General features: G+C 36.5%; 1 protein-coding gene and 1 long non-coding RNA gene across 10 annotated transcripts in view; one reads left to right on the forward strand and one right to left on the reverse strand.

Moving 5' to 3' along the window:
• Positions 1–21,021, forward strand: part of SLC4A10 (solute carrier family 4 member 10) — a 360,081-nt gene that overhangs the window by 261,356 nt on the left and 77,704 nt on the right. For all 8 annotated transcript variants that reach the window (XM_031008812.3, XM_031008814.3, XM_004032704.5 and 5 more), the window contains 5 exons: positions 8,983–9,129; positions 15,205–15,305; positions 18,297–18,471; positions 19,069–19,202; positions 19,935–20,180. In XM_031008812.3, coding sequence (XP_030864672.1) covers positions 8,983–9,129; positions 15,205–15,305; positions 18,297–18,471; positions 19,069–19,202; positions 19,935–20,180 — 803 coding nt within the window. The remainder of the gene's footprint in view (positions 1–8,982; positions 9,130–15,204; positions 15,306–18,296; positions 18,472–19,068; positions 19,203–19,934; positions 20,181–21,021) is intronic.
• The window catches only part of LOC109025956 (uncharacterized), a 29,621-nt gene that overhangs the window by 2,409 nt on the left and 6,191 nt on the right, over positions 1–21,021 (reverse strand). For both annotated transcript variants that reach the window (XR_002004916.4, XR_008677333.2), the window contains exon 3: positions 14,084–14,165. This is a non-coding gene — a long non-coding RNA (uncharacterized lncRNA). The remainder of the gene's footprint in view (positions 1–14,083; positions 14,166–21,021) is intronic.

Genomic DNA, 21,021 nt, shown 5'->3' on the forward strand with positions numbered 1-21,021 from the left:
GCACCCCAAAGAACTTTTGCGTACGTAGATATGTTGGTATTTACCATAGGAGAACTTAAAACTGAGAAATTTAAAAAGTATGTGTTAATGAATTCATTTAAAAATAATAATAGAACGGGTTCAGTGGCTCACGCCTGTAATCCCAGAACTTTCAGAGCCTAAGGTGAGTGGATCACTTGATGTCACAAGTTTGAGACCAGCCTGGGCAGCATGGTGAAACCCTGTCTCCACCAAAAAATTCAAAAAAATTTAGCTGCATATAATCCCAGCTGCTCAGCTACTTGGGAGGCTGAGGTGGGCGGATCACTTGAGCCAGGGAGGTGGAGGTTGCAGTGAGCTGAGATGGCACCACTGCACTCCAGCCTGGACAATAGAGCCAGACCTTGTCTCAAAATAAATACATAAATAACAATAGTAAAACCATTACATATTAACATAAATAATACATTTTAATGAAAACAAAAACAAACAAAATACTAAGCGAGGTGTTGTTTTTCTTTTTCTGGGTATTTGAGCTAACAGTTTCCTCTCTCTTCTAGATCTTAAGTGAAACCTGACAGCAAACATGCAGAACGCATAGTAGCTACTTGGAAGAAATACACATGAAATGAATGTCCAGGTTTACCCCATCCTTAAAAAAAATTCTTTACTACTTAGAACAGTATGTACTTTTGAAGCACGTACTTTTAAAGAAGTGTTGGTTCAATCTGAATCTTGAGAGTTTTGAAGGAGTAGTCTCTACTTGATCCTGAATATTTTTAGACTCATTCATTTCTTATCATATTGCAGTCTGACTTTGGCACAGTCATTCTACTTAAACTGCTCTCAATAAAATTATCACTTACTAAGAATGTTATTACATGTTCAGTGTGACATTATTGAAAATCACATTTTTCTTTTTTCCCATGAAGAACTGCTAAATTTTGTTGTGTGCTTCGTTTTGACACTAAGTCTCTGAGATTTTTTTTAATTGAAAGAATTTATTTTTTATACAATTTCTAATGTTATTTAGGGTACAATCAGGAAGAAAAAAATTGTTTGGTTGCTGTCTCAACCCCCAAATCATCAATCTTAATTTTTTTTGTTTGATTTTTTTGGTATACTTTAAGTTCTGGAATACATGTGCAGAACATGCAGGCTTGTTACATAGGTATACACATGCCATGGTGGTTTGCTGCACCCATCAACACGTCATCTACATTAGGTATTTCTCCTAATGCTATCTCTCCCCTAGTACCCCATCCCTCAACAGGCCCCAGTGTGTGATGTTCCCCTTCCTGTGTCCATGTGTTCTCATTGTTCAACTCCCACTTATAAGTGAGAACACGCAGTGTTTGGTTTTCTTTTCCTGTGTTAGTTTGCTGAGAGTGATGGTTTCCAGCTTCATCCATGTCCCTGCAAAGGACATGAACGTGTCCTCTTTTATGGCTTCATACTATTCCATGGTGTATATGTGCCACATTTTCTTTATCCAGTCTATCATTGATAGGCATTTGGGTTGGTTCCAAGTCTTTGCTATTGTGAATAGTGCTGAAATAAATATACGTAGTAGTATGTTTAAATCTTTATAGTAGAACGTATCTTTATAGTATAGTATCTTTATAGTAGAATGATTTAGAATTCTTCAGGTATATACCCAGTAACGGGGTTGCTGGGTCAAATGGTATTTCTGGTTCTAGATCCTTGAGGAATTGCTACACTGTCTTTCACAATGGTTGAACTAATTTACACTCCCACCAACAGTGTAAGTGTTTTTATTTCTACACATCCCCTCCAGCATCTGTTGTTTCCTGACTTTTTAATGATTGCCATTGTCACTGGCATGAGATGGTATCTCGTGGTTTTGATTTGCATTTCTTTAATGACCAGTGATGATGAGCTTTTTTTCATGTTTCTTGGCCACATAAATGTCTTCTTTTGAGAAATTTCTGTTCATATCCTTTACCCACTTTTTGCTGGGGTTGTTTTTTTCTTGTAAATTTGTTGAAGTTCCTTGTAGATTCTGGACATTAGTCCTTTGTCAGATGTATAGATTGCAAAAATTTTCTCCCATTCTGTAGGTTGCTTGCTCATTCTGTTGATAGTTTCTTTTGCTGTGCAGAAGCTCTTTAGTTTAATTAGCTCCCATTTGTCAATTTTGGCTTTTGTTGCCATTGCTTTTGGTGTTTTAGTCATGAAGCCTTTGCCTATGCCTATGTCCTGAATGGTACTGCCTAGGTTTTCTTCTAGGGTTTTTAGGGCTTTAGGTCTTACATTTAAGTCTTTAATCCATCTTGAATTAATTTTTGTATAAGGTGTAAGGAAGGGGTCCAGTTTCTGTTTTCTGCATATGGCTAGCTAGTTTTCCCAACACCATTTATTAAATACGAATCCTTCCCCATTGCTTGTTTTTGTCAGGTTTGTCAAAGATCAGGTGGTTGTAGATAAGTGACATTATTTCTGAGGTCTCTGTTCTGTTCCATTGGTCTAAATATCGGTTTGGATACAAGTGCCCTGTGGTTTTTCCACATAGTATAGTTTGAAGTCAGGTAGTGTGATGCCTCCAGCTTTGTTCCTTTGCTTAGGATTGTCATGGCTATACGGGCTCTATTTTTGGTTCCATATGAAATTTAAAGTCGTTTTTTCCAATTCTGCGAAGACAGTCAATGGTAGCTTGATGGGGATAGCATTGAATCTATAAACTACTTTGGGCAGTATGGCCATTTTCACGATATTGATTCTTCCTATCCATGAGCATGGAATGTTTTTCCATTTGTTTGTGTCCTCTCTTATTTCCTCGAGCAGTGGTTTCTAGTTCTCCTTGAAGAGGTCGTTCACATCCCTTGTAAGTGGTATTCCTAGGTATTTTACTCTCTTTGTAGCAATTGTGAATGGGAGTTCACTCATGATTTGGCTCTGTGTCTGTTATTGGTGTATAGGAATGCTTGTGATTTTTGCACTTTGATTTTCTATCCTGAGACTTTGCTGAAGTTGCTTATCAGCTTAAGGAGATTTTGGGCTGAGACAGTGGGGTTTTCTAAATATACAATCATGTCATCTGCAGAGACAATTTGAGTTCCTCTCTTCCTATTTGAATACCTTTATTTCCTTCTCCTGCCTGGTTGTCCTGGCCAGAACTTCCAATACTATGTTGAATAGGAGTGGTGAGAGAGGGCATCCTTGTCTTGTGCTGGTTTTCAAAGGGAATGCTTCCAGCTTTTGCCTATTCAGTATGATACTGGCTGTGGGTTTGTCATAAATAGCTCTTATTATTTTGAGATATGTTCCATCAATACCTAGTTTATTGAGAGTTTTTAGCATGAAAGGGTGTTGAATTTTATTGAAGGCCTTTTCTGCATCTGTTGGATAATCATGTGGTTTTTGTCATTGGTTCCATTTATGTGATGGATTACGCTTATTGATTTCTGTAAGTTGAACCAGCCTTGCATCCCAGGGATGAACGAGACTTGATGGTGGTGGATAAGCTTTTTGATGTGCTGCTGGATTTGGTTTGCCAGTATTTTGCTGAGGATTTTTGCATCAATGTTCATCAGGGATATCGGCCTGAAATTTTCTTTTTTTGTTGCGTCTGCCACGTTTTGGTATCAGGGTGATGCTGGCCTCATGAAATGAGTTAGGGAGGAGTCCCTCTTTTTCTGTTGTTTGGTATAGTTTCAGAAGGAATAGTACCAGCTCCTCTTTGTACCTCTGGTAGAATTCAGCTATGAATCCATCTGGTGCTGGGCTTTTTTTGGTTGGTAGGCTATTAATTACTAACTCAATTTCAGAACTTGTTATTGGCCTTTTCAGGGATTCAACTTCTTCCTGCTTTAGTCTTGGGAGAGTGTATGTGTTCAGGAATTTATCCATTTCTTCTAGATTTTCTAGTTTATTTGTGTAGAGGTGTTTATAGTATTCTCTGATGGCAGTTTGTATTTCTGTGGGATCAGTGGTGATCTCCCCTTTATCATTTTTTATTGTGTCTATTTGATTCTTCTCTCTTTTCTTCCTTATTGGTCTGGCTAGCATCTATCTATTTTGTTCATCTTTTCAAAAAACCAGCTCTTGGATTCACTGATTTTTTTGAAGGGTTTTTTTGTGTGTGTCTCTGTCTCCTTTAGCTCTGCTCTGACCTTAGTTATTTCTTCTCTTCTGCTAGCTTTTGAATTTGTTTGCTCTTGCTTCTCTAGTTCTTTTAACTGTGATGTTAGGGTGTCAATTTTAGATCTTTCCTGCTTTCTCCTGTGGGCATTTAGTGCTATAAATTTCCCTCTAAACGCTGCTTCAGCTGTGTCCCAGAGATTCTGGTATGTTGTGTCTTTGTTCTCATTGGTTTCAAATAACTTATTTATTTCTGCTTTAATTTCGTTATTTACCCAGTAGTAATTCAGGAGCAGGTTATTCAGTTTCCACGTAGTTGTGTGGTTTTGAGTGAGTTTCTTAATCCTGAGTTCTAATTTGATTGCACTGTGGTCTGAGAGACTGTTTGTTATGATTTGTGTTCTTTTGCATTTGCTGAGGAGTGTTTTACTTCCAATTATGTGGTCAATTTTAGAATAAGTGCGATGTGGTGCTGAGAAGAATGTATATTCTGTTGATTTGGGGTGGAGAGTTCTGTAGATGTCTATTAGATCTGCTTGGTCCAGAGCTGAGTTCAAGTCCTGAATATCCTTGTTGATTTTTCTGTCTCGTTGATCTGTCTAATATTGAAAGTAGGGTGTTAAAGTCTCCCACTATTATTGTATGGGAGTCTAAATCTCTTTGTAGTTCTCTAAGAACTTGCTTTATGAATCTAGGTGCTCCTGTATTGGGTGCATATATATTTAAGATAGTCAGCTCTTCTTGTTGCATTGATCCCTTTACCATTAGGTAATGCCCTTCTTTGTCTTTTTTGATCTTCGTTGGTTTAAAGCCTGTTTTATTGGAGACTAGGATTGCAACCCCAGCTTGCATTTTGCTTTCCATTTGCTTGGTAAATGTTCCTCCATCCCTTTATTTTGAGCCTGTGTGTGTCTTTGCATGTGAGATGGGTCTCCTGAATACAGCACACCAATGGGTCTTGACTCTTTATCCAAGTTGCCAGTCTGTGTCCTTTAATTGGGGCATTTAGCCCATTTATATTTAAGGTTAATATTGTTATGTGTGAATTTGATCCTGTCATTATAATGCTAGCTGGTTATTTTCCCCTTTAGTTGATTCCCGTTTCTTCATAGTGTCAATGGTCTTTACAATTTGCTGCGTTTTCAGTGGAAGGTACCAGTTTTTCCTTTCCATATTTAGTGCTTCCTTCAGGAGCTCTTGTAAGGCAGGCCTGGTAGTGACAAAATCTCTCAGCATTTGCTTGTCTGTAAAGGATTTTGTTTCTCCTTTGCTTGTGAAGCTTAGTTTGGCTGGATATGAAATTCTGGGTTGAAATTTCTTTTCTTTAAGAATGTTGAATATTGGCCCCCACTCTCTTCTGGCATGTTGGGTTTCTGCAGAGAGATCCACTGTTAGTCTGATGGGGTTCCCTTTGTGGGTAACCCGACCTTTCTTTCTGGCTGCCCTTAACATTTTTCCCTTCATTTCAACCTTGGTGAATCTGACGATTTTGTGTCTTGGGGTTTCTCTTCTTGAGGAGTATCTTTGTGGTGTTCTCTGTATTTCCTGAATTTGAATATTGGCTTGCCTTGCTAGGTTGGGGAAGTTCTCCTGGATAATATCTTGAAGAATGTTTTCCAGCTTGGTCCTATTCTCCCCACCACTTTCAGGTACACCAATCAAGCGTAGGTTTGGTCTATTCACATGGTCCCATATTTCTTGGAGGCATTGTTCATTCCTTTTCATTATTTTTTCTCTAATCTTGTCTTCTTGCTTTATTTTATTAAGTAGATCTTCACTCTCTAATATCCTTTCTTCCGCTTGATTGATTCAGCTATCAATACTTGCGTATGCTTCACGAAGTTCTTGTGTTGTGTTTTTCAGCTCCATCAGGTCATTTATATTCTTCTCTAGCTGGTTATTCTAGTTAGCAATTCCTCTAACCTTTCTTCAAGGTTCTTAGCTTCCTTGCATTGGGTTAGAACATGCTCCTTTAGCGTGGAGGAGTTTGTTATTAACCACCTTCTGAAGCCTACTTCTGTCAATTCATCAAACTCATTCTCCATCCAGTTTTGTTCCCTTGCTGGCAAGGAGTTGTGATCCTTTGGAGGAGAAGCAGCATTCTGGTTTTTGGAATTTTCAGCCTTTTTGTGCTGAAAAACTTTCTTTTTTTAATTGAACCAATAGTCTAGTTTGAGAAGGGGGTCAGGGAAGTCTGATATACACTGAAATCAGACTGTTAGGTTAGCTTGACAAAGAGAAGGTAGAAGAAGAATGTAAAATAATTAAGTTATTGATAACATTGGTGATAGGGAAACAATAGTAAGTACTATTTATGATTTAAAATTAAACAAATTATGGCATCTATACCTTTAGGGAGCTTTAAAATAACAGGAAATCTGTTGTCCTGGATGAATTTGGACATTCATCTACCTAAAACAGGGTATAGGATAATGTGATCTCGCAAAGCAGTTTTCTAATTAAATGTGATCAAATTAAGAAAGATTTCAAGAGAGTTGCTACTAACAGGAAAAGAGTAGAGTTGCTAAACTCTCATTGAGGACTAAGAACTTTTGCAATCCTTAAGTATTCCAGTTAGGTCTCAGGGCCATGTAGCCATCTTTATAAGAGGCTTGTGGCATGGAAATCTATATTTTTAATATTAAAAAAAACTCTTTCTCAAAATACAACTAAACCATTAATGGATCTTTAACATTTTCGTATTATCCTAAGCAAAGTCTGTTTATCAGACCAATAATGTTTTGTGATGTGTTCTTAGTTGGAAAGTCAAGAAAAAGCTTTCTAAAATGATCATTATTACTTAGCAGTTTGTATTGAGTATCAAACCAGAAATGGAAACAAATGGTCTAAAAGTAGAATAGAATATTTGAAAGCAGAATTTTCCTGGCAATTTTGGGACATTTGGTCACTGTAATTTAGGCCAGCATAAAGAATAATATAGGAGTCCTTAATCTCAAATACTTGTATCATTTCATCCCAAGTGAAATTTAAAGTGTCAGAAATATTTATATTATGTTCAGTGAAAATTAATTTTTTCTCTTCATCTTTATTTTTATTTTCCCCACTTACTATATTAAGTACATAATTCCTGAGTATGATAAGATAAATTAGGTTATGCTGCAGGAATAACCAACTAAAATATTAATGGCTTAAAACAATAAGGGTTTATTTCTATCATGCTAAATGTTCATCAAGATGTAGGAGAGAGGCTCTGCTCATTATAATCACTTAGGCCCCCTGTGCTTATAGAAGCTCTAGCTGGACCTGTGTTTTCTCAGTCACTAAACCAGAAAAAAAGCAATGTGATAAATCACACATTGGTACTCATAACTTCCATTCAAAAGTGACATATGTACACCCAAGTAGAATATACCTGATCCAAATATCAAAGAAGGCAAAGAACTACAATCTTACCATGTGGTCTAGAAGAAAACCTGGAATATCTGTGAACAGCCTAAATGGCTAACATAGCACCTGTGTGCGGAGGGGAGGTGGAAGGGACAAGTATGAAATGTAACTCATACTTTGAGTGGAAATGCACTTTCTGCACTGTGTAGATATAATATATAGTTGGCCCTCTGTATCTTCAGGTTCTGCACCCTTGAACTTAACTAACTGCAAATCAAAAATATTTGAAAAGTCAGGGTGCAGTAGCTCACACCTATAATCCCAGCACTTTGGGAGGCCAAGGTGGAGGATGGTTTGGGGCCAGGAGTTCAAGACCAGCCCAGGCAACATAGCAAGACTCTGTCTCTACAAGCAATTTTTAAAAAAATCAGCCAGGTTTTGTGGTACACACCTGTAGTCCCAGCTACTTGGAAGACAGGAGCTTAAGCAGGAGCTTAAGCCTAGGAGTTCAAGGCTGCAGTGAGGTATGACTGTGCCACTGCATTCCAGCCTGCATGACAGAGTGAGACCCTGCCTCTAAAAACAAAAATCAAAAATATTCGAGGGGGGGGACAATAAAAAATAACAATGTTACAATAAAAATAATATGCATAAAAATTATACAGTATAATAACTATATAGCATATACATTGTATAGATATTATAATAATCTAGAAATGATTTAAAGTACAGATGCTTCTCAACTTTCAATGGGGGATTATGTCCCCCCATTGAAAATATCATAAGTGGAAACTATGTTTTTGACTTATGATATTTTCAACTTATGATAGGTTTATCCAGACTTAACCCCACTGAAAGTTGAGGAGCCTACTCAATGCATGTCACTTTTGCACCATCATAAAGTCAAAAGATTGTAAGAGAAACCATAGAAATTTGGGGATCCTCTAAATATAGGAGTATATGCATAGGTTATGTGCAAATACCACTCCATTTTATGTAAGGAACTCAAGTATCCATAGATTTTGGTATCTGCAGGGAATCCTGGAACCAATCCCTCAAAGATACTGAGGAATGACTATATATCCAGAAAATACTAACATAACCTTAGTATTATTTTCAAAATGGAAAAAAAATTAACCTTTTAAATTAATTTATTTATGCCAGGGTATAAATACTGCTGAAATTTCCAACACATTTTACAAATTTTTATTTCTGTTTGTAAGCAAAGGCTTCCCCCAGAAACTGATTTTCCCATACATAAATAACTTTTGCCCAATTCTAGTTTAATGAGCTTCCTTTCATCCTCCTTTTTCTTTCCCTTACTCCTTCCCTCTAGAAATTTCAACATTCATCTGACATCATAAGAAAAATAGTTACCTATATGGATCCATAAAATAAATTATAATATTTTACAATATGAACTTTAGAGTCAGAGCTGTCTATTTCTTCAAATTGTTATAATCACATGTGAGATAACTGAGTTGAAAACACTGAACACATTAATATTTTATAATTATTTTTAAACTATAAATAATATTTCTATTTCTTCTAAAGGTATTTCATGATGTTGCCTATAAAGCTAAAGATCGTAATGACTTGGTATCAGGAATTGATGAGTTTCTGGATCAGGTTACTGTTCTCCCTCCTGGAGAATGGGATCCAAGCATTCGAATAGAGCCTCCCAAAAATGTTCCTTCCCAGGTATGTATATTTGAAGACATTCTTTGAAATCGAATTTTTTTTTGTCTTTTAAATGCATGTTTTATTTTATTTTATTTATTTATTTATTTATTTTATTATTATTATACTTTAAGTTTTAGGGTACATGTGCACAATGTGCAGGCTAGTTACATATGTATACATGTGCCATGCTGGTGTGCTGCACCCATTAACTCGTCATTTAGCATTAGGTATATCTCCTAATGCTATCCCTCCCCCCTCCCCCCACTCCACAACAGTCCCCAGAGTGTGATGTTCCCCTTCCTGTGTCCATGTGTTCTCATTGTTCAATTCCTATCTATGAGTGAGAACATGTGGTGTTTAGTTTTTTGCCCTTGCGATAGTTTACTGAGAATGATGATTTCCAATTTCATCCATGTCCCTACAAAGGACGTGAACTCATCATTTTTTATGGCTGCATAGTATTCCATGGTGTATATGTGCCACATTTTCTTAATCCAGTCTATCATTGTTGGACATTTGGGTTGGTTCCAAGTCTTTGCTATTGTGAATAGTGCCGCAATAAACATACGTGTGCATGTGTCTTTATGGCAGCATGATTTATAGTCCTTTGGGTATATACCCAGTAATGGGATGGCTGGGTCAAATGGTATTTCTAGTTCTAGATCCCTGAGGAATCACCACACTGACTTCCACAATGGTTGAACTAGTTTATAGTCCCACTAACTCTGTAAAAGTGTTCCTATTTCTCCACATCCTCTCCAGCACCTGTTGTTTCCTGACTTTTTAATGATCACCATTCTAACTGGTGTGGGATGGTATCTCATTGTGGTTTTGATTTGCATTTCTCTGATGGCCAGTGATGATGAGCATTTTTTCATGTGTCTTTTGGCTGCATAAATGTCTTCTTTTAAGAAGTGTCTGTTCATATCCTTTGCCCACTTTTTGATGGGGTTGTTTGTTTTTTTCTTGTAAATTTGTTTGAGTTCATTGTAGATTCTGGATATTAGCCCTTTGTCAGATGAGTAGGTTGCAAAAATTTTCTCCCATTTTGTAGGTTGCCTGTTCACTCTGATGGTAGTTTCCTTTGCTGTGCAGAAGCTCTTTAGTTTAATTAGGTCCCATTTGCCAATTTTGGCTTTTGTTGCCATTGCTTTTGGTGTTTTAGACATGAAGTCCTTGCCCATGCCTATGTCCTGAATGGTAATGCCTAGGTTTTCTTCTAGGGTTTTTATGGTTTTAGGTCTAACGTTTAAGTCTTTAATCCATCTTGAATTAATTTTTGTATAAGGTGTAAGGAAGGGATCCAGTTTCAGCTTTCTACATATGGCTAGCCAGTTTTCCCAGCACCATTTATTAAATAGGGAATCCTTTCCCCATTGCTTGTTTTTCTCAGGTTTGTCAAAGATCAGATAGTTGTAGATATGTGGCGTTATTTCTGAGGGCTCTGTTCTGTTCCATTGATCTATATCTCTGTTTTGGTACCAGTACCATGCTGTTTTGGTTACTGTAGCCTTGTAGTATAGTTTGAAGTCAGGTAGTGTGATGCCTCCAGCTTTGTTCTTTTGGCTTAGGATTGACTTGGCGATGCAGGCTCTTTTTTGGTTCCATATGAACTTTAAAGTAGTTTTTTTCCCAATTCTGTGAAGAAAGTCACTGGTAGCTTGATGGGGTTGGCATTGAATCTATAAATTACCTTGGGCAGTATGGCCATTTTCACGATATTGATTCTTCCTATCCATGAGAGAATAAAATACCTAGGAATCCAACTTACAAGGGACGTGAAGGACCTCTTCAAGGAGAACTACAAACCACTGCTCAATGAAATAAAGGAGGATACAAACAAATGGAAGAACATTCCATGCTCATAAATGCATGTTTTACAATAGCATAACCCATCAAGAAGATTCAAATGATTTAAAGGATAGCCTCTAAGGCAGAAGGGGCATGAAGTTACAAGATCTTAGTACTACCTAACACACATTACTGAGAAACTTGGCAGTTTGATGACAACCTACTAATCAAACAGTGCCATATGCCTGGAAAGATTTTAGCCCCTACTTAAAACATATTATCCAAGAGGAAGATTAAAATTTTAATAACAACATTAAATATGGCCTAAGAGAAAGCCCATTACTGTCCTTCTATGTTTTGATACATCACTTTGAAATTGGCACGCATTAGGAAAATTCAAAGACATGACTTAATCATATTATATAGAAAACTCCATATTTATTACTGCTAATCATAGGAAATATTGGGAAGATTTTAAAATTATAATTCTTATGTTTGTATTGCTTTTTTGTGAATGTATGATATAAAGATTTTTTAAATTTTGCTTATGAACATCTAATGTATATTTTACCCATCATACAATCCAGAAAGATAGAAATATAAAGCATTGCTATTTTCTAGGGTCATTTTTTAAATTGCAGGCGTGAGTATTAAGAGTGATGACCAAATATTTGTTAAGCTCACTCCTCATACTGCCACCTCTATGCCTACTGAATCTGCCTCCCACAAGCCTCCCAAATTGTTATGTACTTAGTCTTGCCTTTGGCCCTTGCCCTGTGGAGTTCAGCCTTGCCTGAATCTGCTGCCCTATTGGAAGCGGCAGATGGTCTAATTGACCCAGCCCTGGAATTAGAAATTTTCCTGCTTTGCCAGAGGTGGGCAAATGAGCTGTTGTACCACTCAACCATGAGTACTTAAAAAGGTATCTCAATTTCACTGTCAATTTAAAGAAACTATATGGATACCTCATTTTTATATTTTCATTTTGAAGTCATTTCATAATTATTAAAGACTATTTCCTTTTCTCGAAACTTACCATTTTGTGATTCTGTAACTGCTACCACATATTTCAGTTGATCTACTACTAAAATAAAAACAGTTGCCTAATAATTAATTGTAGGGTTTATAGATTGTCTCATTTCTGTACTTGTAGAATACATCTTTGTACTAATGATATTAGAAAAGGCAACATAATGCTTCCTGAGTATGTAGAAACTCTTTAATTAATGTTATTTGGAGAAATGCAGCAAAATATTATTACATTCAGAATGAGGCTTTAAAATTCACTGTAATACCAATTAGCTATTGAAACATTGAAGTTAAGTGTTTTTGAAAACACCTTTGTGAACAATAATGTTTTTGAGGCAAGTTGAGTGATGGGAGGCCAATATTGTTTATGATTTTATGACACCCTTTAAAATCGAATTAATTATTGGATTCTGGGTATTGAGAGGCAGTCATAGAAAGAACATCAAATTAAGAATCAAAGCATCCGAGTTCTGCAATTATCTATATGTATAACCTTGAACAAATGTTTTAACCTCTCTGTTGACGTTCTGTATCAGCACTGTCCAACGGAGTTTTCTGCAATAATGGAAATATTCTACGTCTATGCTATCCAGTAATCAAGCCACTAGTAAGCATTAGAAATGTTGCCATTGTAACTAAAGAACAGAATTTTTCATTTTAATTACCTTAAATGTAAATAGACATATGCAGTTTGTGGCTATCATATTAGACAGCATAGTTCTATACAACAAATTTGAAATTACAGATATGCTCTATGCTTCTTTTCAACATTCATGTTTTAAAAATGTATGTTGTAATTGAATAATAGATAGCATGAGGCTATGTTTTCTATTAGACGGAGTGAAATGAGTTAATGTACATTAAACATTCTGACCTCATACTCTTTCAAATTTTTTCACCATTGGGATCATTTCCATCTTTTTTATTCATTTGAAATGTGCAAATCCCAGCATTTTAAATATTTTTTCCCTTTCAGTTAAGAGAAGAATAACCTGTCACCTCCAGGGATAACCCTGAAAATGTTCATTAGAACTTTGCATCAGTCATTAAAATCACTACCTTTTGTGTACCCTCAACTTATTTGCTCTTCTCTCATGTCATGTACTTGCTTGGCAAAACCACAACCCTGTGAGAATCCAACACTTTACTCTGTACCACACTGATGAAGCTGAAGCTGAAGGAAAACATGTAACCACACTAACTGGTCTCACATAAATTCATGACCACATACCTCAAGTGAGCCCTTTGTGTTGCAGGTTCATCATACTACACTTTCCTAGTCCAATCATTCTCACTTGATGACTATTTCACACTTATTCTTCTCTCCTCAAGCCTTCAGCACATCCTTTCTGACCCTCACTCTCATATGCTGATGTGCCTTTTACTTCCCTAAGAAATTTGAAACAATCGAAAAAGAACTTCTATAGATTGCTACATGCATCCACATACTCTGCCTTTCTGTTCATTACTATTGATGAAATAGCCAAAGTCAGCTTTCTACTTGTGCACTAGAAAGAACCTGTCTCTTCACATCTACTCAAGAGCACAACTCTACCAATTCTCCTGTTTCTCTTCTATATCATCAAATCTTTTTTTCTGTATTTTATCACTTTTATTAGCATACAATAGTATTAAATTTACCAATCTTAAATAAAAGAACTCTCTTGATACCACTGCACAGCCTGCCACTCTTATTCATTCCCTTTTATAACAAAATGCCACAGAAGAGTTCTCTGTGCTACTTGCCTCCAGTTACTCTCCTCCAATTCTCTTTTAACATTCACTCCAAGAGGCTTTTGCCCCTACCATTTCACTAAAATACATATGAGAACAATGATCTCCACCATGCTAAGTCCCATGGTCAATTCTCAGCCTGCATTTTATCTAATCTATCAATGAACAGCATTTAAGAGTTGATGACTCCCTTTTCCTTAATATATGTTCTTTACTTGGCTCCCAAAACATCACCTTCTGTTAGTTTTGTCACTATAAAATAGAGTTAATTTATCTAGTCAGTAGTATTTTCCCAGAAGACCACATAATAATGCTTGCTTTCTGAGACCTGTGAAAGCTATGAATTGTTTTCCTCGGTGATTGGGAAGTAGGTATTGAGGGCAACTCTTAAATCCCTTTATTAATGTATCCTATTTACCTGTAAAGACAGTTCCTTCATCGGTTGACAGATGCTTCTCTTTTATCTTTGAACTTTAGTCTTACTGCGTCCATCCATTTGCCTGGGGAAATTGTTAAAATATTAAGCAATAAACTTTCTTATATTGAGCATTTTTCAAAACCTTTTTTATGTTTTAAACCTGTATCATTCTATCTAAATGTCTCATGGTAAGTGAGATCAGTTTATAAGTCACTTTTGTTTTTCATGTTTACACTAATTCTATTTTGGAATGGTGGTCAAGTAAAAATCATAATTTCACCACTTAAGATTTTTCCTATTATCCTTTGAAGTGCTTTTGAACACATTGGTGTGCTCTAAGATCACCATAGGTAGGATTTTAGGTAGAACTTTCTGATTTTTTAAGAAATCATATTCACCAACAAAAGCAGGTGGAATAGACCATGGGAAAACAATACTTACCTGAATCTCCACTAATTTGTCATTGGTTAAATTAGAAGCCTCCTTTTACAACAGTCTTTGGCACTCTATGAGTTAGAAAGACCTATATTGTAAACTATTTACTGGGTAGAAAAACACCAGCTGGAATTACGCAGAGAAATATACTTTAAAAATAGTGATGATGGTTACTGTTCTTTGAACAGTTAAACTATGCCAGGCATATAACACCACCATACTTAACGCCAACCTACCCACATCCTGATCTCTCTCTTTGCCCCTTCCCTTACTTCATTTTTCTTCATAGCTCCCATCTGTACCTGATATTATAAGGTTATTGTCTCTTCACTAACAGAATGCTTTTTCTTGCCCACCTTTGCAGCTCTAGCATTCATTACAATGAATGGCATACACTAGGCACTCAGTATTAGTTGAAAGAATAAATAAGTGCCCATCACCTCATTTAATTCTCTTAGTCACACTATAAGATAGATACTGTTGTTACCCCCAGTAAACAAAGGAAGAAACTAACACTTTAAAAGGCTAAATAACTTCCCGGAGGTCAAGCAACAAGTAAGTACAGAGCCTGGGTTCTCAGCTATTGTGCATATTGCTTCAAGGAAAAATGAACTGTTATTATTATTTACAATTAACACCTGAAATTAAAACAAAACAAAACACACGAACAAAAAAACTCTCCACAGGAGAAGAGGAAGATTCCTGCTGTACCAAATGGAACAGCAGCTCATGGGGAAGCAGAGCCCCACGGAGGACATAGTGGACCTGAACTCCAGCGAACTGGAAGGTTAGTGAAAATCACTTCTATGGGACTTCAAGGACCAAATGACATACCATTCTTCTCTGTCAGAAATTGCTATTTTGGGATCTAATTTATTGTATACTTTTAATACCTGCTTTTTGAGGGTGAAAATGCCAGTTAGTTTGATTTCTCTGAAGTTACTAATGATTGTCATTACTGTTAAACTAAAACAGTGGATACACCCTTCCATTATACTTTACTTTACCTAGTCTTTCATTTTGTTGTGCATAAAATGCATTCTCAGATTCTTAGAATGAAAAGGAAAACCGTCAATTGACCCTTCCAAAAGAACCCATTGAAAGCTTCAAGTTGAAGATAGAAATAAAACTAAATACCAACAACTCAGTCTTGTAGGCCCTATCTCATTAAATGCAAGTAGGATGTATATAGTGGTATTTTTTATTTTTATGGCTGTGATTTGAAAGAGCTATATGATTTATTTTTCTAATCACACATCTTTGAAGAGATGAAAGCTTCAATTTATTTCTTAAAATGGTGCTTCATGGTTTTTTTGACAGCTTGTCTCTCTCTAAGCAATGTGTGAGCAGAAAATCAGAAACCCTTGGGTGGGTCTCTCTTCAGGGAATATGTGTATAGCCTCCATCATAATTAAAGGCAGTTGCAAAGGCTTTGCAGGATTGGTGCTCCCCTCCCCTCAAGGCCATTTTCTGTACTGCTTGCAATGTGTCCTTTAAGCTGACTTTCCAGTTCCTGAGCACTCTGCATTTTAATTCTGTGTTCTTTCCCTTTATCTATGTGTTGTCTCTGAGGAAATGTCCTTTAATGTCTTCCTCAGGCTTGATACCTAATTTGAGATGGTTCAAACAATTTTTTCCTTTTCCCTTCACTGGAAGCTTTGTTACTCATTCTGTTTGCTTTCATACTTTCAAATGCTGTCTTCTTATTTTTGGTGGTATTTTTTTTCTCTTTCTCAGGTGTAACATGCCACATAGCTTAGATTTTTTTCGAAGTTCACTTTTCCTTACTGCTTCCTAAATCCTCCCAGGTCACCAATATCCGGTATCTTCGCTTCTCCAGAGTTCTTCCACAGATTCTGTTGCTGACATGACTTGAAGTATCCATTACTCATCTGCTCTCCTGGAGTTGCTGGTGTACATCTGGGCTGCTCTTGCACTGTTCTCTGTAATGAACTCCCACTTCCGGATTTAGATTTTTACTGCTAAAAGCACATTTATTACACAGTACTATAACAACTATTCAGACTAATGTATGCTCTAATAAGTAATTGATTAGAATCAATGGTCTAATATAAAGTGCTTTCAAAACTATAAATATTAATTACTAATTAATAGCTCATAACCACCTCAAATTCTTTTTGGGATTAGGTGGGATATAAATCATAAATGAATGCCTAAATAGACTGGTAGAGTAAATCTGTTTTGAATTGTGACTTTGATAAGTTAACAAATTATTCAGAAATGATCCCTAAAATAAAAAAAAAGCGTATGTTTTACCAAACATGGGTAGAGAAGCCTAAGGTGATCTTTATGTGTACAAATATTTCACAGGTTCTCTGCAAGCTTCTCTGAGTTTCAAATGTCCTTTTATTCAATTGAAGTTTCATTCTTCTCAACCCTCTCCTACTCCATAGCTCTCTAATGGAAGCAATCACAGGAAAATATAGTGATCTTATACCTGCATAATAGTAGAAGAGTTATTAATAGGTAACTATTACAGAGAGATCAGGGAAATTACATGGTAAAATATTTTAATTATTCATAATATGTACATCTTTTATTTCAAATTCTAACGAGAATTTATTTCTAAAAAGAACAGTCCTTTTTGAGGTGATTCTAGGACTGCCAAATGAATATTCCTATGCATAAAATAAATAAGAAAAATGAAACAGTTTTTTATGATCCAAGTATACTCAGCATGCTGGCAGTATATTGGAGCATAATAAGTTTTTTCACCACTAACATTAACCTTCATGTAGGAACTTACTCATAGTCTTATTCATTTTTGCTATCACATCATTATTCCATGGAGCAAAACTTACAGTAGCCAAATGTTAAGTCTGCGTATTGTTATTAAATGTTCATAAAATGAGAATACCTACTTATTAATGCTCTCGTGTCTTATAGATTTAAAAAAAGCTCTCAAATTTCAAGCATCATTTCACAGTTTAATACTTTTCCCCCAAAATAATTCTGTTTCAAGTGTTTCAACATGGTTTTGAATATATTTGGAGTAAATGAATTTATACCAAGTAAGGTCACTATTGTCTTGTGAATCACAGATGCTGGGATATGTTAACGCAATAGTGGATCAAAATTACATTTATCTAGTTTTATTATTATAAGGACTCCCTCCTAGTTTTCTAAAAATGAAAACAGCTCTGAAACCTATCTGTCTCTACTAAGTATTGCTGCCATCCAAAAGGACATTTAGATGTCTTCCTGCAACAATATCTGGTGAGGGATTTTTGTTTGTTTGTTTTTTGGCCGAGAGAGTAGGTAACTGGAGCCATGGTTAAACATTGCTTTTTCTCTCTAGGGTGATGCTCACTACTGGAGTATACAAAAGCCAGCTAACTCTCCCTCCCTCACTTCCTGCTATGCTAAATGGAATTAAACATTTAGAAATACTGCCAATGATTGAGGGTTGTAGGCCTGAGTTTAGGAGGAGTAGGTTGACGTAGAAATGGCACAGAGATTAGAGTAATCCTTGAATCTCATTATTTGGATTGAGATTGGTAAACAGCTCTGAACCTTGTTTAAGAGAACCTGGGATTTTTGGTGGTTGACACGATATTGGGTTAGGAATTGAGGTAACGAACGTAGTTGTGCAGTGCCTCCCTGTAGATTGTTATAATACAATGCAGCAGGTTAATGTGTGTCTCACCTCTGCTGATGGAAAACGTATACTGTGACCTGGCAACAAAGCAAATGAGCATTTTGACTTGTGTGTTTTTTATATTTGGGTTTCACTATTGTGTTTTCCCCCCTGTCTTAGGATTTTTGGGGGACTTATTTTAGATATCAAAAGAAAAGCTCCATACTTCTGGAGTGACTTCAGAGATGCTTTCAGCCTGCAGTGCTTAGCATCTTTTCTATTTCTCTACTGCGCGTGTATGTCTCCTGTCATCACGTTTGGAGGACTGCTGGGAGAAGCAACTGAAGGGCGTATAGTATGTATTATGCTTTTCTCTGAACTTTGAAACGTAATCCATTTTTAAGATTCATAGTTAGATAAGTGAGCATTTAATTTTGGATTCTTTTCTGAGGAGAGATTTGAGATATGGTCTGGCAGATACACCTTATATGAATTTCCTGGATGGCTAGTGGAACTGGTAATCTGGGAGTGGAATGTCTCAGAATAACTAGTTCTGAGTCTTACAAAAGGTTCTCATCTGATGCCTTGCCCTCAGCCCCCCAAGTCCTAAGCTAGGTTTAGGCTCCATTCTTGTCTCACAAGAGGTCCATTTGCTATATACCCGGGCCATGTTTCTGTCCAGACACTAATCCTGAATACATTTAAACCTTTTGTAAGGCAACAGAGACGTGAGATAGGAAAGTGAAGAGAACACTCCCACCTTTGCTACTATGCATTTTCTTCTTGCTGTCAGCCCCTTTAGTCATCCTCCTACCCCACGTCTTGCCCAGGGTTGCTAGACTTTTCAGGGTGAAGCACAAAGCACATATCCATGTATTTTAAATGTCTTCTCCTTAGCTACAATGGCCTCCTGTACAGCTTAGGTAATTGAACCATTTATATCTCTACACAGAGTGCAATTGAATCTCTCTTTGGAGCATCCATGACCGGGATAGCCTATTCTCTCTTTGGTGGACAGCCTCTTACCATATTAGGCAGTACAGGACCAGTTTTGGTGTTTGAAAAGATTTTGTTTAAATTTTGCAAGTAAGTGTTATGTACTTTTTCGCCCTTAGCCTCTTCCTTTTTTCTTTATTGTATTTATACTTCTCCCAACATCACTTTTGGGGGCCTGTTGATAGAGACAGAATTGCCTGATTTGATTCAGTTTATCATTTTTGCTTCATCATGGGAATAGAGGAAAAGTAAAATATTTATGTATATTTTTATGTAATATTTTTAAAAAGTAAGACTCAGTTATAAGCATGGATAAATCCCTTTTAATTTTGTCCCTTTAGATGTTCCCTTTAGACCGGTGGTCTGCAACCATTTTGGCACCAGGGACTGGTTTCATGGAAGACAATTTTTCCACAAAGAGGGTTGAGGGAATGGTTTTGGAATGAAACTGTTCACCTCAGATCATCAGGCATTAGATTCTCATAAGGAGCACACAACCTAGATTCCTCACATGCACAGTTCACAATACGGCTTGTGCTCCTATGAGAATCTAACGTCCCCACTGATCTGACAAGAGTCTGAGCTCAGGCGGTAATGCTCACTCACCTGCCACTCACCTCCTGCTGTGCAACCCTTTTCATAACAGGCCATGGACCGGGGGTTGGGGACCCCTGCTTTAGACAGTCTTGAGTTTAGATACTCATGGGATGTGAAGCTTATTTACTTTCACTTCCTGAATGAGGTTTATTTTCATTTGCTTAAAATGATAGCAAGCTGTTAAATGACCTTCTTTTCACTGTTCTTTCCTTTTCCTCCTCCCAGAGAATATGGGCTGTCATACCTATCTTTAAGAGCTAGCATTGGACTTTGGACTGCAACTCTATGTATCATACTTGTGGCCACAGATGCTAGTTCCCTTGTCTGCTACATCACTCGGTTTACTGAAGAAGCTTTTGCTTCCCTGATTTGCATCATTTTCATTTATGAGGCCCTGGAGAAGTTGTTTGAACTCAGTGAAGCATATCCAATCAACATGCATAATGATCTGGAACTGCTGACACAATACTCGTAAGTACCATTTCCCCTGCTGGCCTTGGGGCTTTTCTTTTGACAAATATTGCTATTGTTACAAGAAATATGAGGAAATTACTCAGCAGAGAATGTGCCTTAAGTTGATTCATGACCTAAATCCTGACTCTCAGAGTTGAACAGGATTTTAAAAGTTATTTAATCGGCCACTCATCTGCTACTTGCATTCTCATTATACCGTCTCTGCCAAGAGTATCTTTTTAAAGTTCTATTTGTCCAGTGTTCTCTAAAATAAGTAGATAAGGAACCAATTCCATTTTAATATACACGAATTTTACCTTAGCGAAATATATGTTATTTGGCGTTATTTCAGGGTCTTTTTAATTTACAATAATCCAAAGAAACATAGTAATGAAAACATAAGATTTCAAATTTAGAGCAATAAGGTAAAATAAACTTATTGAGTCTAAATCTTAGTAGATGTTTGAAAGTGTGGTAAAAACATAAATCACTGAATGAAAATTTAATTTTGGTTTTGGCACTTGTGACATTTTGATGGAAATACTCAGATATTAGTTGTTGAAGTTGATGTTACAGTCCGGGATTAAAGATGTGATTGGATCTATTGCTTTTTCTAGTTTTGGTGTATCAACAGTCTGAAATGTCTCTAAGGCTTTGTCTGCAGACTATATGTGGCCATTAAATGACCCCATTATTTAATTGTAGAATTTTTTATTGTGTTTATATGCAGTTTTTTGTACTGCAAATATCTGAAGCAATATGTTCTTTAGGAGACAGTTATAATCTCTGCATCAACCACCAATCATTTCCCTATAAACTGCTTAGATATGGCCTTGAACCCTTTTAATATTTTTTAATC

Source organism: Gorilla gorilla, chromosome 11 (genome assembly GCF_029281585.2).
Source record: "Gorilla gorilla gorilla isolate KB3781 chromosome 11, NHGRI_mGorGor1-v2.1_pri, whole genome shotgun sequence".
Classification (NCBI taxonomy): Eukaryota; Metazoa; Chordata; class Mammalia; order Primates; family Hominidae; genus Gorilla; species Gorilla gorilla.